General features: G+C 30.5%; 2 protein-coding genes across 4 annotated transcripts in view; one reads left to right on the forward strand and one right to left on the reverse strand.

The window, feature by feature from the left end:
* The window catches only part of LOC105672034 (serine-rich adhesin for platelets-like), a 35836-nt gene extending 22258 nt beyond the window's left edge, over positions 1 to 13578 (reverse strand). For 2 of the 3 annotated variants that reach the window (XM_067355183.1, XM_067355181.1), the window contains exons 1-4: positions 12893 to 13578; positions 12572 to 12671; positions 10191 to 11269; positions 7693 to 7780 (exon numbers count right to left, since the gene is read on the reverse strand). In XM_067355183.1, coding sequence (XP_067211284.1) covers positions 7693 to 7779 — 87 coding nt within the window. In that variant the 5' untranslated portion in view covers position 7780; positions 10191 to 11269; positions 12572 to 12671; positions 12893 to 13578. The remainder of the gene's footprint in view (positions 1 to 7692; positions 7781 to 10190; positions 11270 to 12571; positions 12672 to 12892) is intronic. The other variant, XM_067355182.1, reaches the window with a different exon arrangement.
* Positions 13579 to 13591: 13 nt separating this feature from the next.
* On the forward strand, positions 13592 to 20626 carry Pld (Phospholipase D). The gene is made up of 15 exons (XM_012366719.2): positions 13592 to 13864; positions 14063 to 14247; positions 14521 to 14881; positions 14955 to 15075; positions 15154 to 15577; positions 15646 to 15881; positions 16031 to 16298; positions 16381 to 16543; positions 16621 to 16857; positions 16936 to 17185; positions 17254 to 17474; positions 17534 to 17770; positions 17847 to 18087; positions 18314 to 18643; positions 18714 to 20626. The coding sequence occupies exons 2-15, from the start codon at positions 14076 to 14078 to the stop codon at positions 18813 to 18815; spliced, it is 3363 nt and encodes a 1120-aa protein (XP_012222142.2). The 5' UTR covers positions 13592 to 13864; positions 14063 to 14075; the 3' UTR covers positions 18816 to 20626.
* The last annotated feature ends 473 nt before the right edge of the window (positions 20627 to 21099 follow it).

The raw sequence follows: 21099 nt of genomic DNA on the forward strand, positions 1-21099 counted from the left end.
ATATAAATATTAAAATATGTTAATGTGGAGCGTGCAATCACATATTCCGGAATCGAATCGTTAAGGAAATGTGTTACATATTGTTGGAGGAAATTGTTACGAAAAAGAGTGACGGCAAGCGGCGGGAGGGGAGGGGGGGAAGGATTCCGGAACAACCTATGTAAAATAGTGCAAAAGAAAGTAATGTAATTGAGAGTGAAAGAAAGTCGAATCATTGTAATTTAGTTAATGATACTTGTGCAAAAATATGATTCTAAATGCCGCTTGACGCTATTACGAAATCAATACGACTTGTAACACCGTGTAAATTATTGGATATTGGAAAAGTTCTTTGGACAAAGTGAGAGGCTTGCTTCGCTCTCTGAAGGTAGACTGCTTCTTGATTCTACATCGTCGAATCAAAAGGTTCGTCTACATCCGGGCACATTGTCCTTGCCTCGGAGCTTGATAGAATTGGAATCGATAATATTATATTTAATCCAATTATTAATTAAGGTCAGCTCGTAAAATAGTCTACATCACTTCTTGCGAAAGTTTCAGAATTACTTGGCAAAGTTGTTATTCATGACGCAATCATTTTTATTCATTTGTAATTTATTTTCCACTTACGATTTATGATTTAGTTCTTTTTATTACATGTTATTTTATGTAATTCAAGTGTGATGAAATCTGTATAAGTAATTAAACTATTAATCAGTAAATTAATCAGTAAATAATGATACAAAGTTTTAATAATATATTTAATTACAATTGAGGCAAATAAAAGAACGTTGAAAATTTTAAAATAAGAAAAATGGAAGACATTTTATGTCTGCAAATTACTGCAGAAAACTTTCAAGGTTTCTTTGCAAATCATTATCTTATATGTAATGTATATAAGATGTGAGTGTACATTAACAGGCGTGACCTAAAAAAAAACTGGTTCGAATGAGCCAGTTTGGAGGGTGTGGTCTCGTCATCGGGCTCAACTAAAGTAATTTAAGAGTTTATTTTAAAATTGTCACTTTCTCTCGTACTTTCATCATCTTTTGTGCATTGTGTGTAAGAAACATGCGAATATATTTATGATTTCTCCTGTTTAGAAGAATCTTAATATTTAAGCATAAATAAATAAGTAAAGAATTTTTTTTTACCATTTGAATAATGTGATAAAAGATAGGAATACAAATCAAACTTGAAATACTATAATAATATAGAAAACTAGCGACTATGTTTGCGATGTACTTTAAAAAGTTTCCTACACCTGGCGGACGAATGTCGATTGAATCACTCTACAATAATCCTTGATGTGACTAAAGACTTTCAATATTGCAATATAAAGTAACATTTCTAGTTAATGAGAGAAATCGAATGACAGCTGAAAGATATTTGTGCATATATAACAAAAATAATTCCGGCTTTTGCCATTTTGAATGAATTATCATATACTTGAATTTATGTAGTGAAATCAATTTATGCATCTTGATTTTAATAGGTTTAAAAATTAACCCCGATTTTATGCATTCATTTATGAAATCCGGAAACAACTCGGTAAGGTCACAAAAGGAGAAAGTACATTTTTTGCAATATCAATCTTTTGAAAGATGACATTCATCGAAATATTTCATTCGAGAAATTTGCTTAATTTGGTGAGATTTTATTGTAGTTTTGACAATAATTTATGTAGTGAAAGTATTTACGGCTTGCTCAATATATTCTATTTTTTGAATAGTTTTATATTTAAAAAATTAAATAAAGAATTATAAAATTCCTTTTAATATAACAGCTGGTTGCGCGGTTTAGCAAATTTTTTTAAGTAATCGAAATGTAAAACATTAACATTAAATGTGATTATTATTTTCGGAAAGACATAAGGTACATTGCATAATAATTTATTTCAGTAAAATGTGTGTGTTGTATAACATAAACAATTTTATGCGTAAAAGTTTTTTGCAAGAGGAAAAAAACAGTCATATAATTCCAACAAATTTGTTATGATATAAATAAAACGAAATGTATCGTATGCCAATTGCTACGAAACATCTAAACTTATTGACATTTAATTAGCTGCCAATTATTGCTTTTTGCCATCATTTTACTTGATTATACTTTCTACAATTTAAAGTTCCGTATCGAAACGTTTTGTAATAAGTCGTAGCGTCGCGAAATAAAAATTGGATCTTATTACAGCAGGTTAAAGTTGAGCTCATAATTTCGCGTGCAACGCATTGCGAGAATTACATTGCACAAGCATTAAAAAGAAATTGTAAAAACTTAGATGGAACTACGATAAATATTTTTCATTTTTCGTTTCACGTTAGAGCAAATTATTTGTAAAAAAAAAAGAATAAAAATTCCTAAGTAAGATGTTCATTAACTTGCACAAATTTTACATTTATATATTTTGAATATAATTTTGATTCTTGGTCATTAAACAATAAGGAAGTATTTTTCGCTTCTCAACAAGTGGAATTTATTTCTCCTTGCGTTATTTCTCAAGTAGTTGATTCAACGGAGAACAATAAACGCTTGTTCTCACAAGTGAAGAATCACTTATCATCCCTTGTTACAAATGCTAGAATGTTACAAACGCTAAAATGACTGAGAAAATGATTTTACTATTGTAATTATCTTATGTTACGATTGACTGCGGACTCCCAGACATTCTATGTAAGTGGGTCGTTATTAACAATCAGTTTAGTGTCTGCAAAGTACGATATATTATCACCAGAAGCTTCCCTCGAATAATAATTCATATCAAAAATGTTAATTATTATATAATTTAAATAAAATAGAATATTGTTTAATTTTATGATACACTACAATACTTTAGTTGCTGTTTTTTTAATATTATTACGATAAAAATTATTTCTAATTTTCAATAATTAATAAAGAATTTTATTAAAATATTTATTCTACCAAAATTTTACACGTGTTTTACTTTATTCCTTAGAGACAATTAATTTTCAAGAGTGCAATTATTTACGTCTTTTTTTCTCTTTGTATTCTGAATTAATTATCATAATATAACGCGTATAACAACGCGTATAACAACTCTTTCACAGCAAACATGATATTCCTGGCATGTAACGTTCCAAAAAAGTTGTTTGTTGAATATATATAAAAATAAGGAACTTAAGATGTAACGAATGAATCAGGAAGATCACTGAAATAAGCGATGCAGAAGAAGCGCTTTCTCCGATGGAAAACTCGACTTAGATCGCACTTGTGCAATGTGCTACATCCGTCTGCGAGCACACTTATCGGCGCGTGTGTATCCGTACACGCAATAAAATATCATCAAGCCATACGCGCTATTCAGCATGATACGCAATATGTACATGAACGTTCGAGATTAGGACGAGGACGGAGCGGGATGTTGATTACAAATTATGAAGTATGTATTTCATCGGCAAAGGGAATTGACGTCTTGTCCTGACGTATGTATTATATATTACGACGTTTGCCAGAGATACAGATCGCGCCGTTTTACTAGGGCATATTGCACAACATGCGTTTCTAATTAAAGGCCTCGCAGCAACAGCTTGTTAACAAGACGCACGAGGGTAAACCTCGTGAGATTTTTTATTTATGTTTACTTAGAGATTTTTTCAATTAGCACATTCAATCAAAAGCTTTAGCACTCCGCGTCGAGATAATAGATTAAGAAATAAATTTTGCAAAAATTACTGCCTTTTGTCAATAATTTATATTCGCTCGCATATGAAGTTTGATGCGTGCAATTCGGCATGTTTATATTTTTTTATCCCCTTTTAATTATAACAAATAATAAAGTTTTAGATGAATAGAAGAGTTGTTCGCATCGGATTCGGATGGACAGGAGCTTATATCGAGTAACGACAAATATGCAAAGAATGTTACTTAGCGTAATTATTCGGAGCATATCTATAACTGTTTACCAATACTGCATAATTCAGAAGCGACCCATTAAACTGAATTCTTTTAAGATTAACAGTGGGCATTGCAGATCGTTGCAGATCAGTAAGAGGCGTCTGCCTTGAACCGTGTACCGATTTCCGTTGAGATGATTTACAAATCAAGAAATCTTCATAATGTTACACAAATTATCCGTTATTATGACGAAATGAAAGAAGTCGACGGACGTCGCAATATTTTATAAAGAACCGTTCACTCATACGATATATAAAAACTGTCCTAGAATGAGCAACGTAGATGGCTTTGCCTAACACGTATCATTAAATCGAACATCTCGTTCTTGTTTCTGTTGGATTATAATCGTTAGTGCACAGTAAAATAGCTATGCATCAATCTTGCGCTTGTATTTGTTAAAGGGATACGCGCGTTGGCAATTGCGTATACTAATGCAAACTAGTTCAATCTAGAATCTAACGAGCAGATATATCGACAACATAATCCTCTCCCGAATTTGTATTGATTTCTACATAAACATAGAGTGCGATCTAGTGAATAGGTATTGTAAAAAAATATTTTGCCGAGATCGCAAAGCAGAGTGAAGCATAAAGAAAATATTTTTGATCACGCGGTATATATCGTTCGCTAAAAGCGAACGGCGCGCGACTAGGCGTGGTCCACGCGAACTCTTGCGATCTCTTTTTTTCTTCTTATCCTCTCACTTCATTTATGCATACTCTGTATTGTATCTGTTGGACCGATTCGATACCCACATTAGTGCGCGAAATGTTTGTGCGTTCGATAAACATAGAAATTATAATTGTAGTTAATGATGATAATGCAAGAAATAAGAGATTGGAAGCTGCAAGATAATGTGCAAATTTTCGTAAACAGAAATATTTATGTCAATTCTTAATCGATGTGTCCTTCTTGTTGATTATATAATCGCATCAATATCGTTGCGTTATGCGCTGTAATAAATTTTTTTTAAATTTTTCCATAAATTTTCATGATCTACATCCATCGCTACATTTATGTAGCACAAGCCTACGAGCGCTCCTAACATAGAAATCGTTATATAAAACTCAACATGAAGAAATAAGCAAGAAGTTCATGCATGTCGAATCACTACATTTACTTGAAAATCCATTGCATTATGTATTGAGGCACCTATATGTTCATTGATAGATAACTAATGATAATTGATGATCAATAATGATAGTTAATACGCTAATCCGCAGAATTCATTAAATTTATTCATTAAATAAAAAAATGTATACTTATGTCCAAATAGAATAATTAAATAGCATATTACAAACAGCAAAAATCCTTCTTGATTTCAGAGTTTTATATTTAATTCTTTTTAAAAACGCACTGTGCACATCTCTCTCGATTAAAATATGCAAAACGGCAAACTTGTAAAATATGCGGAAATGAATTTGACATTTCGCAACTTTCACAACTTTCGTAATTTTAACTTTTTAATCTCAGTAAAAGGAATATCAATGTTGTATTATATTCATCAATATGTATGATTCGATAGGTGAAATTCGAAATTACTCAAAAAATATTGGACCATACTTGATCGCTTTTCTATATTTGACCATAGCATTTAGCCAATATAACGTTTAAAAAAATTAATTATTGTTTTTGAAAAACTATTGGTTAAATATACTTAATAACATAAAATTGCGTTCATTAATTCTTACGAATCAAACTTGACCTCATTTGAAAAATAATCGCACAGATCACAATTTCCTTTTGCTATGGTGTTCGAGTAACTATGCTCAAATGACTGTTTTTTTGTATCCTCAAGTTTGAAAAAACATTGAGAAGTATTGCATATAAAATAAGATACATTCACAAAAAAACTAGAATTTTACATATTAATTTTCAAAATTTATTATCTGAAAATTATTACAGCAGTCGATATATGTATTTGAATTCTCAAAAACGTTAAACAATAATTATTTTTTACGTTTTCTTAAATTACTTAATAAGAACTATATTAATGTACGAAAATAATAATGTAGTTCTTGAAATGTTGGAAAAATTTCACAACTATGCATTATTTTACTAACAATTTCCAATATATGTGTCAGTTAATATTCTTGATCTTTCTGTGCACAGGCTTTTTTCTACACGATCAGAAAATATACATGAGTTTAAATTCTTGCAAGCTTTAATAAATTCTTTAATAAAAAAGCACATAAGATGATTATTTTTATATGTCAGAACTCGTTTCAACAACCTTACGGTGAAAGAGTTAGCGAAAGCGTCCGAGATCTTCTCGGCAATCGCATTATTATAGGCAAATGCAAAACGAATAGTTGAAATCTGGACATCCGTGCGCGATCGAAAGGAAAAACAAGTGTCTCAACGCGTTAACAAATTGCAGAGTATATTTCTAGTTTCACTTTTATGCGATTTTTATTTGTACTTTCATATTCGTTGAATTCATGAATTATATTATAATTAATCAACATATGTAGTTGTGACAATTGTCATCGTACAGTTTTGCGAAATAAATGTAGCTGATTTTATATATTGTTTTAACCCATTTTGAACGATCTATAATTTGCAACAAAATTTGAGACAGAATTTTATTTATAATTTTATATATTATATAATATAAAAAACATTGTGTATGGAAAAATTAGCATACACATGTGTAAATATAAAATATATATCAGTAATATATATTTTATATATGTGTACTCCAAATTTTCACACATAAATATTTTTTATTATATAATATTATAAATTTCTATTTCAAAATCTGTCGCAAATTATAAATCATCAAAAGCAAGTTTGAAGAGAAATTATTTTTGATATGGTAATTATTTTTGTAATTTATGTACTGTTAATATTTGACTAACTTTACTAAAATTTTATTTTAGTTTTGAAAAAAAGAAATTTTAATCAAATTTAAACAAATAATGGAATTATTATTTAATCGCTCAAAGATTTTATTTACGAGAAACCTGCCATTTTGCGTCGCGTATAACTTGGAAATTATTGATTTCATCTTTTAATTAAAATTGATTAAACATCCTTTATAGATTAATCACAGAATCTGTCATTAAAATGTTTTCTGAAATGCTCTGTGCAGAACAAACAGTGGAGCCGACATCAGCAACGTGCGATTGAATTTAATCAAATAAAAAAATGTCATTATTGTGAATCCTTCGTGACACAAAGATTTTCTTTTCCTTCGTTATAGAAGTAATCATCATAAGGAACTGCTTCCTTTCTCGATCTCTAATTACTGAGTATTATGCACTGCGTGCAACTTCACCTGTGCGATTTAGTTGAATAATACGAATCGACTCGTTCCGCTGGGTCGACGGCCTTCGCAAAAAAAAAGAAAAAAAAAAGGAAAGAAAATCAGCACGTTACAGTGTCGTAAACTGCAACGTTAAGAACGCATCCTTGACACAAAACGCGTGAAAAACCGAGCTTATAGATTTTCAAATGCACATTGCGCGTTCTTTGATCAAAAATTACGCTTTAATATATACTTTTCTAATTTGTGTTTCTTATTTTGTTTGCATTGTAATTGCGTCACAACGTAATAAAAAGCGTCGAAGTTTATGTATCGACACAGAATGATTCAGAATCACTGTCCATTTCTTTTCAATTTATAAATGCACAGACATAAATAATTCTTCTACATTTTGTAAATAGCTTTGACTAAAAAGATTTTTTAATCTCAATAATGTATCATATTATTATATAAATAAATTAAAAAGATGGATAGTAACTCTAATTCTATATTATTGCTTATGTAAATTATAATCTGTCATGACAACACGTTACCTGATCAGTTTGTCCACGAGTGGCTTCAGTAACAGCGAAAATCAGCAGCAATGCCACTATCAAACTCAAAGAAAACGTCCTTGTCATCCTGAAAAATATTAAACAATCTCTCTCAATAAAACTATTAAGAAATGTGGATTAAGATAAATATATAATATTTAAAATTGCAACACGCATTGATATGTTCTTTTAATAACAATTTTTTGTAGATATAAAAAGATTTATAGATTCCAGAGCCATAATACGGTTGTAAATATCATCACCATATTATTACTTGTATTTTCATTTTTTTTTAATATCAAATTTTAGTATGAGTTCAATTTTACAACGGCAACTTAATATTTGTTATACGGAATGAGTGCTTTCCAATGTGCACACCGAGTGTACTTGGTTCAGTTAATATATGCGCATACACATATACATACAAACTAAACGCAAGCATTGCCTGCACTGCTCAAATTTACTTTTACTCTTGCCGCTTGTTAGTCTCTATCGGTTACGCTGCTCATTTTCAGAGTTACACGGCAATGTTGCTCTTGTTACAAGTATTCTGGTTTACCCAGTTCTGATGTAAAACTTTGTACGATAATTTTGATAAAGAAATTTAAAAAATCGTTATGTTTAATTCGTCACCGTGAGAAAAAACTTATTCATTACAAAATATGTAATCAATATAATAATGAATCTCTTCGTTACAAAAATATAGAGCACAATATAAAAATTAATATTAATTAATATCTTCAATTTTTTAATTATCTTAAGATATTATTAAGCAACGGAAAAAAAATTATCAAGATTTCACAATAAATATTGTAATAAGTATTTGTTCGTAAGACGCTTCTATTACGCGCATGGATGAATGAAAGCGTCGTGAAGAGGGGAAGATCGATATCGAGAAAGGATCGACGATCGTACGCGAATTATCACTATTCCGAATCGTGATGTTTAACGATTCATTTGCTCCATTCCATTCAACAGTAATGCATAGCAAATGCGGACGTTATGCGGTTTATAACTCTATCTATCTACTTAAGATTTGCCATCATCGAAACGAGTAATGTAAATTTTTCGCAAACATCTGTTTTACGTTATAAATTAAACTGTGTTACGAGAACAAATATTCGCACATAATAATGTCGTTCAAAAATGCAAAGAAGTGATAACTTTATATGCATATATGAGGTCAAATGATAGCATTTCGTAACCAAAGTGCCAGTCTTAATTTCATCTATTCGTACAGTTACGCGTCGATAGAAAGTAAATTCTTTTCGTGGGTTACGCGACCGCTGATATTATATCGGTATGCTATTCTGTAACGCGCAAAACTCAGAGTAGCAATTAATTATACTTATTAACTGTTTTATGTTTATTGATAAATAAATAATAAAAATTTTCGAGAGTCAGGAATATGTAGAAGACATCTAAAAGATACTGAAAAAAGATTAGAAGGTGCTTTGTATTATTCAAAGTCAGCTTTAAACAATCATAATTTGCGACAGAATTTGAAATATAAATCTATCTGTAATTTTATGGAGTAAAAAATATTTAAAAAATCAAAATATATACATAAAAATATTTAAGAATATTACATATTATTAATATATTATATATATATATGTATTCTGTATCCTTTTTCAATATTTTTAAAAAAATAATAAAAGAATAAAATTATTTATTATATAGATTATCTGATCAATAAAATACAAAACTGTATGCAACAATTTAAAAATTATGCTGTTGACATAGTAATATACAACATATTAATGTGTAATATGCAATATTCAACGAAAAAAAGTATAATACGAGTTATGAAAGATAAACGATGCAGTTAGCCTCATTTTTTATGGTGTACTTTGCAAGTATAAAATAAGTAATTAAAATAATTATAGCACGAGCTAATTCCCCCGAAATCGTTTAAGTATGATCTGTTATATCATACAAATCAATCATACGACTCGAGATGCTACTGAACGAAACTACGATCAAATATTGAAATTACGATCAAGACAGATTCGACGGAAATGAAAAGTTTTCGACGATTGAACACTCGCTTGCTTATGATTACACGGGTGCCCGAGTTTTACATAAGAAACGGAGGTCGTACGTCTGGCAGTTTGCGCACGTGAAAGTGGTCTGCCGAGTTATATCGACGAAGAACGGTCAGTTAATTCCGAGCGTGGTCCGTTAATGCTGTACGTTTCTGGGCCACGTTTTGCGGTCCACGAGAAATATATAACAATGACAAATTATCATAATTACTGTATCACAAGTTGTGTTATAATCATACAGTAGCAAAAAAATAAATGGAGATATACTTTCACACATAAGTGTGAATCCCCCAATTAGCGTCTCATTTGTGTGATTAATTAGAAATAATCATTCATTAAATAATTTATAAATTATCTTAAAATTCTTTTTAAGTCGAATCGTTTATTGACGCGCGTAAGTTCGAGATGCAAAATTTTTGATCACGCAATTTCGATTTCAGCTACGCTCACCTTGCAGCTGCTCAGTCGTGTCTAATCCTATGTCTCATTTCAAGTCACCACAGCACAATTTGTCCCGGTAATCCGTAATACTTTCTCCAATAACGGATTAAACGGAGAAACTTTAGCAAACTGAAGTAACAAGTGAATCTTTATTAAGTATTGTTTATTTCAAAAACAGCGAGAAACAAGCACTTTTTCGATAGAAATTTTGTCGAATCGGCGGCGGGGAGAAATTCGCGGCACTAAAAAAAAAAACGATCAAATCAATCACAGAATACAGGTGTTGTCGAAACGACTGGTCGATCAGGTAAGACGATGCACGTGACGCATCTTCGGACGCGCCAATTTTTCGCGCGTTCGCTGCCGACGACGATCGATAGAATGCTCCGAGACAAATGCAAGTCGATCGAACATCGGTCGTGTCAAAAATCCCGCTCGCCAACGAGGAAGAAAAAAAAAAGCATTCGACCAAGCATTTTCCCTTTCGCCCGAATGTAGGACCACCACCACGCGATCACCACCATCGCCACCGTCGCCACCACCACCACCATCGTCGTTACCACCGCCGTCGTCGCCGCTGCCACTGCCTATCACCATTGCCATCGCTATCACGATCGCTGCCGTTACTATCGCCAACGTAAAAAATAATAAATAATTAAAACAACGATCGCTCTACGAAAGTGAATGAATAATACTCTTCAATAATGATATCTCGCCCCGAAAACGTAGTACGCTGTTACTGCGGACAGCATTAAATTAGATTTAATAGATTCAGAAGACTATTGTTATGATTATGATATTCTGTTCTGCTATTCAATTACGCTGATATGAATCTGTTGGATCTGTTCCTACATATCCATATTGCAGCTATAATCATTATCAATTATAGACAAATATATAGAATATTTTAAATAATAAGTAAGATTTTAAATAAAAACTCGTAGATCGAAGTTGATTCTTTGTACACCAAGTAAGACATTTTATGCCGAAGAGACCTTGAGTTATTTTTTCGAATCGTATTAACTTCCAAAGGCATGGGTTTATCATGGAACGATTCTGGCGCAGGTAAAAAGTGAAAGACAACAAATCTGAAACCACAAATTAAAGAAAAAGAATCTCAGTCACGGTAAGATCAAACGATACAAAGGAAGGTCAACATCAACACTTTCGGAATATAACTTTTCCTGCACAAACCAATTCAAGTTATTTATTTAAATTTATCGCATTTGTTATGAAAATCGTGTTAAAATCTAATTTCAAAAACATTTTTAAACAGATTCTGATTTATTCTATAAAATAATTTTAGTTGATATTAATTGTTTAACGTTTGGAAACCATTACTTTTTACAAAATAATAAATCACAGTATTATTTTTTATAATTACCGATCACTTGTGCGATACATGGATACATGATACGAGAGCTCGCACGCATAAGCGATTAAAAATGTCTTTTCATATGAAGTTGCACCAATTTCACACCACTTGACGCGTGCGCATCGTTGACTTTATTTTAACTAACAATCATGAAGTATAAATATCTAGATATTCACCTCAAATGAAAATCTAGATATTTAAATCTAGATTAAAAATTGCAACTTCAAACATCAGGTTTGCAAAATTTCATACAAAATCGATAAGTGATAAAAACTCTAAAGTGGACAAAACATAATAATTTTGAAATCTAAAATAAAATAGTAATATTTTAAACTATCAATGTAGTATAACAAAAAATCCAATTAATCACAACATCAGATATCGCTCGATAATAAAGAATAAAATTGTCTATTATATTGCCAATCTTATACTTTCTTTGCTATGCCGGATACATAATGTTAATTTGAGTTATATGCACATACATCATTACTGACATTATTACAAATCACGTTGGTAAAAAAATATATCAGATAAACGATCATGATCAAGGTATATTATTTCAGGTAGCAAAAATAAGCAATGGCAAGGAGTGGTCTCCAAAATACTTACAAAGCGAAGTGTAATTCCAAGGATATCCAGCAAGGATATCTTCAAGGATTTTGATATGCCTGTAATGATCTATATACAAAAAATGTTGTGTGACTCGAAGTAATTCATTTAAATATCTGTAGAAGAATGCAATTAAAAATATCCTTAGGCTATTAAAATGTTCTTAAAATATCTTTTATTGACAGTATTATATTGAAACATATTCTATCGATGTGATATTTTATATGACATTATTAAAAGTAAGATATTTTTCATTATTTCGGAATTGATTTAAAAGCATGTGTTATATATTATTAACAGCTATTCTAATTTTAATTAAGACACGATAGATTTTAATAAAATATAAGCATTTTCAAAAAAGAGCATAGTATGAAGTTTTATATTAAAATATTTGTTTGTTACTCACGATTAGTTATATGTTTGTAACCATATTTGATATCTTCCGTGTGTTTTATAAATATCTCCTGGCCTTGGAAATAAATTAGTGTAGAGTTCAACCCATGATTCTATAACATCAGAAAATAAATTTAGAATTGTGTTTATTGCATTTTTTATCTTAGAAGAAAGCAAGCAATAAAATATAATTTTTAAAAGTGAAAGGAAAAAGAAGCAAAGTACAAATAGTGCAACTATAACAAATAGATCTATTAATGATCTATTAATGATAGTGTGCATGCTGTCATGATGAAATAAATATATGCGTTTCATTTGTAAAGCAATTAAATACCAATACAAAACTACTCCATGAAGAACGTTTGGTAAGATATCGTGCACATCACGGCATATCGCTTTCTCTTTAACATCTATGTCGCGAAACAGATCATTATAAGATCGATAATGCGTGATCGCTGATATTCTGCGGAAAGTCGGTTAAAACATGGAGAAAATGGTATGCACGATCCAATTACTTTCGCGATATAACCTGTTTATACTGATATTGAACATTAAGTACAATAACGTGAAGTATACTTCAGTTCTCTTTGAAAATGCGACGATTGGACAGGAAATGAAAAGTCGAACGATTTCTCGATTATTGTCGATAACATTGATTCATCGATAAAAATTCTTTCTCCGTTCAAGGCAAACATCTGAACTTTTCAGAACTCTAGAACTTTTTCGGAACACGTAGAATTATCAAAGTATAATCTGTAAAAGAATTAAATAGAGAATTAAGATAATGAGTTATGTCAATTTGACATAAGGTCTATTTTTCCGTCTCTATAACACCGGAAATTGAACTCACTGACTCTAGAGTTCTAATTATTGTTTTTAACCGTACTTTTTACGCTTTCTAATAATTCCCCTATTTCTCTCTTTGTTCCACCAAGCTTCAAGTACTATATCATTTATCTCAAATTGTCATTTAAAATATGCGAAATATAAAAAAAAACGCAGGTAAGAAGGACAGTATTATTAATGGTGCGAATCAGTATGAATAGTTAGTCATACAGTCATCACGATGAATAACCGTGTGTCGTGACAGATCATCGTATGAGCGTATCTTTAACGTGATCTGCGTAACAGCTTGTAGTGATCATCATGATCGCCACTTGAAACGTGTGAAAATACTCAAACGATAATATATTTATTATTATAAGATGCATTATTGCGTGAGTGATTGAAAAAAATACACATCTGATCAATAGCATGCACGACAAAACATTTTTAGGCTAGAATTGTGTCCTGTATAAATTGTGAGGTAAATTATCTTTGACAGAAATGAGAAATATATATAGATGTATCTTTCTAAATAGATATTTCTCATAAAGTATAATTTAGAAAATCTTTTCCTGTTACTTTTTTATGATATTAATATGATGGCATATTTAAAATATTTATGTCAACTTTACAATTAAGTATAATTTATTTCTAATTACAAATTAAAATTACTTTACAGAAAATTTGCTAAAATGTCTATTGAATTGACTGAAGTAGCATCCTGTAGGATGGACCGTATGGCATCCCAAGATTCTGAATATGATGATGCTTTAGAAGTACCTGATTCATTAGAAATAACAATTAATGAGAATGGAGAGACAATACGAGTTTCTAAAGAAGAAGCAGGACATACATGTAATAAAGGTATCAAATTTATACTCTACATTTGTACTCTACAACAAGTATATTCCCTTTTATATTGGGTTTTATTTGTTTGGCATGAACATTGTTTAGTTTGCTTTATCAATTTCTTAATTACTATCTTATTCTTAATTATTAAGCTTATACATGTTTATTTATTATCAAAATCCATGAATCTAGTACAGAATTGACACACATTTAGAGTTCATACTCTGATTTTTATGCCATTTTTATTAATTTAAAAACTTTTGTTACATTTTTTTCCTCTATTATTAGAAATTCCTGGTACAGTACCTTTCACTGTTATACACAATCCACCAACAAAATTAAAAAGTCAGAATCACTGTGTATTTATTCCTGGTGAAGAAGTGCACGTAAGAATTATAGATAATGAACGTAGTGTTACCACACATCCTTTGAATCCAAATCTATATACCATAGAATTTAGACATGGATCTTTTGTTTGGACTATTAAAAAACGATATAAACATATTCAATACTTGCATAATCAATTGAAAATATATCGTGCTAGTTTGAACATACCTTTTCCTACGAAAAGCCATAGAGAGAGGAGGAACAGTCTGAAAAATCATGGGACTTTGAATGAGAAAAAGAAGAGACGTAGTGCTTTACCAAGGTAAAAATTACGTTATAACCCATATTTTTAGCAGAAATTAGAAAAAAATATAATCATGATATTACATTTACAGATTTCCTAATAAACCTGATATTCTAGTGCCTTATGAACAGTTGAATCAGAGGAGAAAAGAACTAGAAGATTATTTAAGCAATTTACTCAACATAGAAATCTACAGACAACATCCTGAAACTGTAAGTATATTTTCATTAATAATTTCATAATCATTGATTCTAATTTTATTGATTAGTCTAAAAAGGTTTTATTTACAGATTGATTTTTTGGATATTTCACACTTGTCCTTCGTGGCTGATTTAGGAATGAAAGGAAAGGAAGGTACAATTTTAAAGCGGACTGGATCAGGCGCTAAAACCAGATGCAACTTCTGTGGTTTGTTTGAATGCGGATTTTGTTTTAAATGCAACTATCTCTGTGCCTCTCTTTGTGGAAAATGGAACAAGAGACATCTCATCGTTAAGGATACCTTTGTCGCATATCTTACTCCTCAGAATGGCAGAATAAAATCTGTTATTTTGATGGACAATGGTTTTGGAGTCAGTTTTGGAATGTATACTACAGGTTCGCGAACTGGCATGCAGATTTCGAACTTGAGCAGGCACATAGTTATCAAATGCTGGACAAAACGAAAAGTTAAGGAATGGATGGAATTTATACAAGAAGTTAGTAACAGAGAAGGTAAGATCTCGGAAAATAAATTCGGAAAATTTAGCATTCTATGTTTAATTAGTTTGATTTTTATATAGGCAAAGAATTTATACAAACAAATCCACATAACTCATTTGCTCCGTATCGTTCATCCATATCTGCAACTTGGTTTGTGGATGGAGCTGATTATATGTCAGCTGTGGCTGATGCATTGGAAAATGCCAAAGAAGAAATTTTTATTGCAGACTGGTGGCTTTCACCAGAAATTCATATGAAAAGACCAATGTTTAATGGAGATTATTGGCGACTGGATAAAATTTTACAAAGAAAAGCAGTAAGTTTGACATTTTCATTGCAAATTTGAAGTTACAAATGTATTCAATGTATTACAATGTATTAATTAATCGCGAAGAAAAATTATTATTTAAAAGCTAATGCTTCAATATATAGAAGCATTTAATGTGTCAATTTTTTCTTTTACAGTTTGAAGGTGTCAAGATATTTATACTGATATATAAAGAAATTGAAGTCGCTTTGGGGATAAATAGTTATTACAGCAAACAAAAACTCGTGGAACAATGTCCTGAGAATATAAAGGTATTAAGACATCCAGATCATGCAAGGGCAGGCATTTTTCTTTGGGCTCATCATGAAAAAATCGTAGTTGTTGATCAATCTTTGGCATTTCTCGGTGGAATTGATTTATGTTACGGTAGATGGGATACCACTGAACATAAATTGATAGATTTAGGTAAATGTCCAACTTTATCATATGTACCATTATTTTTTAAAGTATGTCTTACTCATATTGATAAATTATATGTTGATTGCAGAATCCATTCATCAGTCGAGTATTTACATTTCCTCAAAAGATAAACAGATTAACACCAGTAGTAAAAAAGTATTAGCTTGCACCACTGAGAGACATGTGCTATTGCCATTGGCAATTGCAACAAATACTATCGCAATGGCAACCACAAGATCTATGCCTCTGCTGTAAATATCATTTAATCAGTATTAAATGTGAACTATAATTAAAAACAGAAACACGATCAATTTTATGTTTTTTAAAGACCTATGATGAACAGCAAAGAACAAAAAGCTCTAGTACCAACAGACGACTCGCTCTTCATGCTGCAAGAAAAAAAAGATGTAAAGTGCAATACTCCTGAGCTGCAAAAGAAGAATCTATTCGACGTTGCGAAAACAACTGTTGACAAAATGAAGAACACGGCGAAAATAAAGAGACAGGAATTAATTAATATGGTGTACAGTTCTCACGAGGCGAGTGGCGATGAAGATGCGGAGAAGTACAAATCATTCTCATTCGATATTATCGTTATTTATGTTTGCTCTAATTAAAAAAATATGATTTTCCCATATTATAGCAATCAAGTGGAATTTGAAGATGCAGTGGATTATGCTTGCACCTTAAAACCTGCGACAAAGTTGTGGTTGGGCAAAGATTACACAAATTTTATCGTTAAAGATTTTAACGATCTTCAGAAGCCGTATCAGGATCTCGTGGACAGAACAACAACGCCTAGAATGCCATGGCACGATATTGGAATGTTAGTGCAAAACGCTGCGGCTAGAGATGTAGCTAGGCACTTTATACAGCGTTGGAATGCCGCCAAGGTACATAGAGCTACTTAGATTCACATGTATGTACCAGCAAAATGATACTAACAAAGTATTTGTTATAGCTAGAAAAAGCAAATCCGAATCCATGTTACCCTTATTTATTGCCAAAATCGTACAAAGACTGTAAGAGCTACGCTCCGTTTATCAAAGATGCAAATAAACATAATGTCACGTGTCAAGTACTGCGATCGGTGAGTTCTTGGTCGGCCGGTTTTCTCGACTCAGACACGGTAGAGCGGAGTATACAAGAAGCTTACATCCAAGCCATTAGTAAAGCAGAAAGGTATGCATCCCATCATTAACATTCAACGCTGCATTTTACTAATCTAAATAATTTCGCAGATACATATATATAGAAAATCAATTTTTCATAACACTCGCCTCCATGGAGACGGGTGGCGTAAAGAATCGCATCGGTGAGACACTATTAAAAAGAATCTTGAGAGCACACAGGGAAGGTGCGGTGTTCAGAGTATTTGTTGTAATGCCTTTATTGCCGGGCTTCGAAGGAGAAGTTGGGGGACCAAGCGGAACGGCATTACGAGCGATAACGCATTGGAATTATGCTTCTATATCGAGGTGATATCAATAATGTACAAATTGAAGAAAGAAACGTATGCATAAGTGTATTATCTTTTGTTTATCTCCCGAACAGGGGAAAGGACTCTATTCTACATCAACTGAGAGAGGCAGGTATAGAAGATCCTAGCGAATATATTACATTCCATGGCTTAAGGACCCATTCTATGCTAAACGGCACACTGGTGACGGAACTTATCTATGTTCACAGTAAACTGATAATAATAGATGATAACACAGTGATCTGTGGATCAGCTAATATAAATGACAGAAGTATGGTTGCTACACGGGACAGCGAAATAGCCGTAATAATTCATGTAAGTATATTTGTTACACTTTCTGTATTCTCATTATGAACAAGTTCTTAACACATAATTGATCGACGCTTTTTAAACGCACTTGTGCAAGATATTTGTCAATAATTTGCGGATAAATATGATAATGTAATAAGATAGAATGTGTAGATATTATGTGCTACAATATTCTGAATAATTAATAATTAAATAATTAAACTTTTATCAATGGCTTAATAATTATGTAAAGGATCAAGAATTTGTGGATGGACGTATGAACGATATACCGTTCCCTTGCGGAAAATTTGCTTCGTCTCTAAGGAAACAATTATTCCGCGAACATCTGGGACTGTTGAATACTAAGGAGAACATCAACATCGACGATGTCATTATCAAGTCCTTCTACAAAGATATATGGTGCGCTAGAAGTAAACGAAACACAGAATTACACGAAGAAGTATTTCAATGTATTCCCACCGATAAAGTAGTCAATTTTGCTATGTTGAAGCAATATCAAGACAAAATACCTCTTTCTTTATCTGATTCATTACTAGCGCAAGAAATGGTAGAAGATATTAAGGTAAATGTCTCTCAAATGCCTCATGCTCTGAAATTTAATATTTATCTAATTGAATAAATATTTTTTTCAGGGTCACTTGGTCGACTTGCCATTAAATTTCTTATGCAATGAAGATTTAAAACCTGCTACTGGCACAGTAGAAGGAATAATGCCAACCGCGTTGTGGACGTAAGTCGTGCTGTCGTAAATGAATGTTTTTGTAAATTTTTTCCAATTGAGTACATGTACATTCTCGTACACAGAAATTAATAATAGAAAATTTTTATATATTTTACGACTTTAAGAATACATGGTGCAATATTTTGCCGTTTTTTAACATAATTTTTAATTAGTAATATAAAAAGATTAGTAAACAAAAAAGGCAAAGAAAAATTTTAATCACTTTAATATATAATATATAGATATATTCAAATTTCTATTTTTAATTTATTAACTCAAGTGACAATAACTAGTCGGATTTTCACCGGCAAGCGAATTGTATATAATTTAAGAACATAGAGTACTTATATCAGGTACAACCATTTTCAATACCTCAAATATTTTTCCATACATACAGAGTATTGGTGCAAATTTTGAGATAATTATAAAAATTAATTTTTATCACTGCGAGTGTTAACTGCCGAAAGTTTTAAAACGTATCAAAAACTTTGAGAATTCTTTAAGAAGCAATCCGCAACAGAGATTGCAGATTTTTTAATTTTATTGATTGTGCAATTATAAAAGTTAAAAGTTTAAAAAATTCTAAAAAAGAAAATTTTTTTTAGAAAAAATCGTAGTTATCCAATGCTTAAGAATTATGGTAATTTACTTTGTTCAAATATAGTAGGCATTATTACTTAACAATGATTGTATTATCAAAATTTACCAAGTTACTTAATATTATTTTATTTGAACGTATAAAATGTTGTCTTTTAAACATTTTATTAGTGTTATATTAATCAATTATTTGAGATTTTCATTGAAAGCATCACTAATAAGCATTGCAATAAATACAAATTAAAGTACAAAAATATTTTAATATATACTAAAAAATCTTCATATTTCTCACTATCTCTAATGTGAAATGATTGATGTGTCCGTATAAAATTAGTGCACTTATTAATAAAAGAAAGGTTTTTTAGAAAAAAGAGAAATAGTGCACAATAAAATTGCACATGTTCGAAATATGCAATAAACTTTCTTTTTTCTAAGAAGGAAAGAAAGAAAATAAAGCAATTCCACAAATATATAAAAATCCAGAAAGTCTTATAGTACAAATATGTTGCAGAAAAATACTAATAATTAATACATTATAAAGCACAAAAATCTGTTACATTCCTCAAAAGCAACTTATCCAAAATAATGAGATTCAGCATATATTATATTTTTAATATTTTAAATTTTTATTATATTATTACGATTCTTGCCTGTTAGATAAAAATACTATTGAGAAAGTTTTTGAAAGTTATAACAAAATAATATATATATATATATATAAGTTTTATTGTTACATTTATTAACCTAAGCTAAACAAAATGTTATAAAACATGCTATCGAATGCATTAATTCTTTTACAGAATGCGCACAGAACATTAATTAAGAGTACTATAAAATAATAAAATTATTTATTTCTTGTTTGTATGCAATGGATGGAATATGCATTTGATCGTATGTAATTTTTTGACAGTTGTTTTTATATTAAATTTAACTATCAACTATTTTGTGTTGTCAAAAATAAGAAAATACATGTAAGATGTGTATTTAAAAATTTTAACCACATGAAGTTTTCCATTGTAATATACGTAAGAGATATTATAATACAGTATATGTCAGGGGTGACTGATCTCTTTCTGTATATGCCAAGAAAATAATATTGCCAACAATTGAACACCCGTGATATATATATCAATTTTTTTTAAATTTAATTCAAATTATTTTTGTACATCCATGTATGTAATGTTACAATATGAATAAATATATTTAAATAAATAAGTTAAAGATTGACATTATATGTATATGATTCAATTTTACTTTTAAATATTATAAGAGCAGTCGAGTCAATATGATACACTTAAATAAAAAAGATAAAAATACATTATTGTAATTTTCGGAACCATTTAATTTTTATTCCTGTTTTTGTAAAGTCTGGTGAAATCAACCATTTTATTATTGTTGAATTTTAGGCGTTAGAATTGATAGCTAATTAACTTAATAATTTCTTTTTACAATTTAGTGCAAGTTTATTTGTAATGTCATGATCAACAATAATAAATATGAACATTTTAATAACTTGTATTATTGGATAACATTATAGAAAAAAATACTACGAGATATTTAAGAATCAAATAGTACCAGCAACTGTAATTATTAATGTAGAAGTACGGGAAAATTTGTATTTGATTGATCAGGAAGTTCTTTCGAATTTTTCTATAAAAATCAAAGGCAAAAATCAAAAAAGTAATTTTTTTTATCAACCA

This window comes from Linepithema humile, chromosome 5, assembly GCF_040581485.1.
Source record: "Linepithema humile isolate Giens D197 chromosome 5, Lhum_UNIL_v1.0, whole genome shotgun sequence".
Taxonomy (NCBI): Eukaryota; Metazoa; Arthropoda; class Insecta; order Hymenoptera; family Formicidae; genus Linepithema; species Linepithema humile.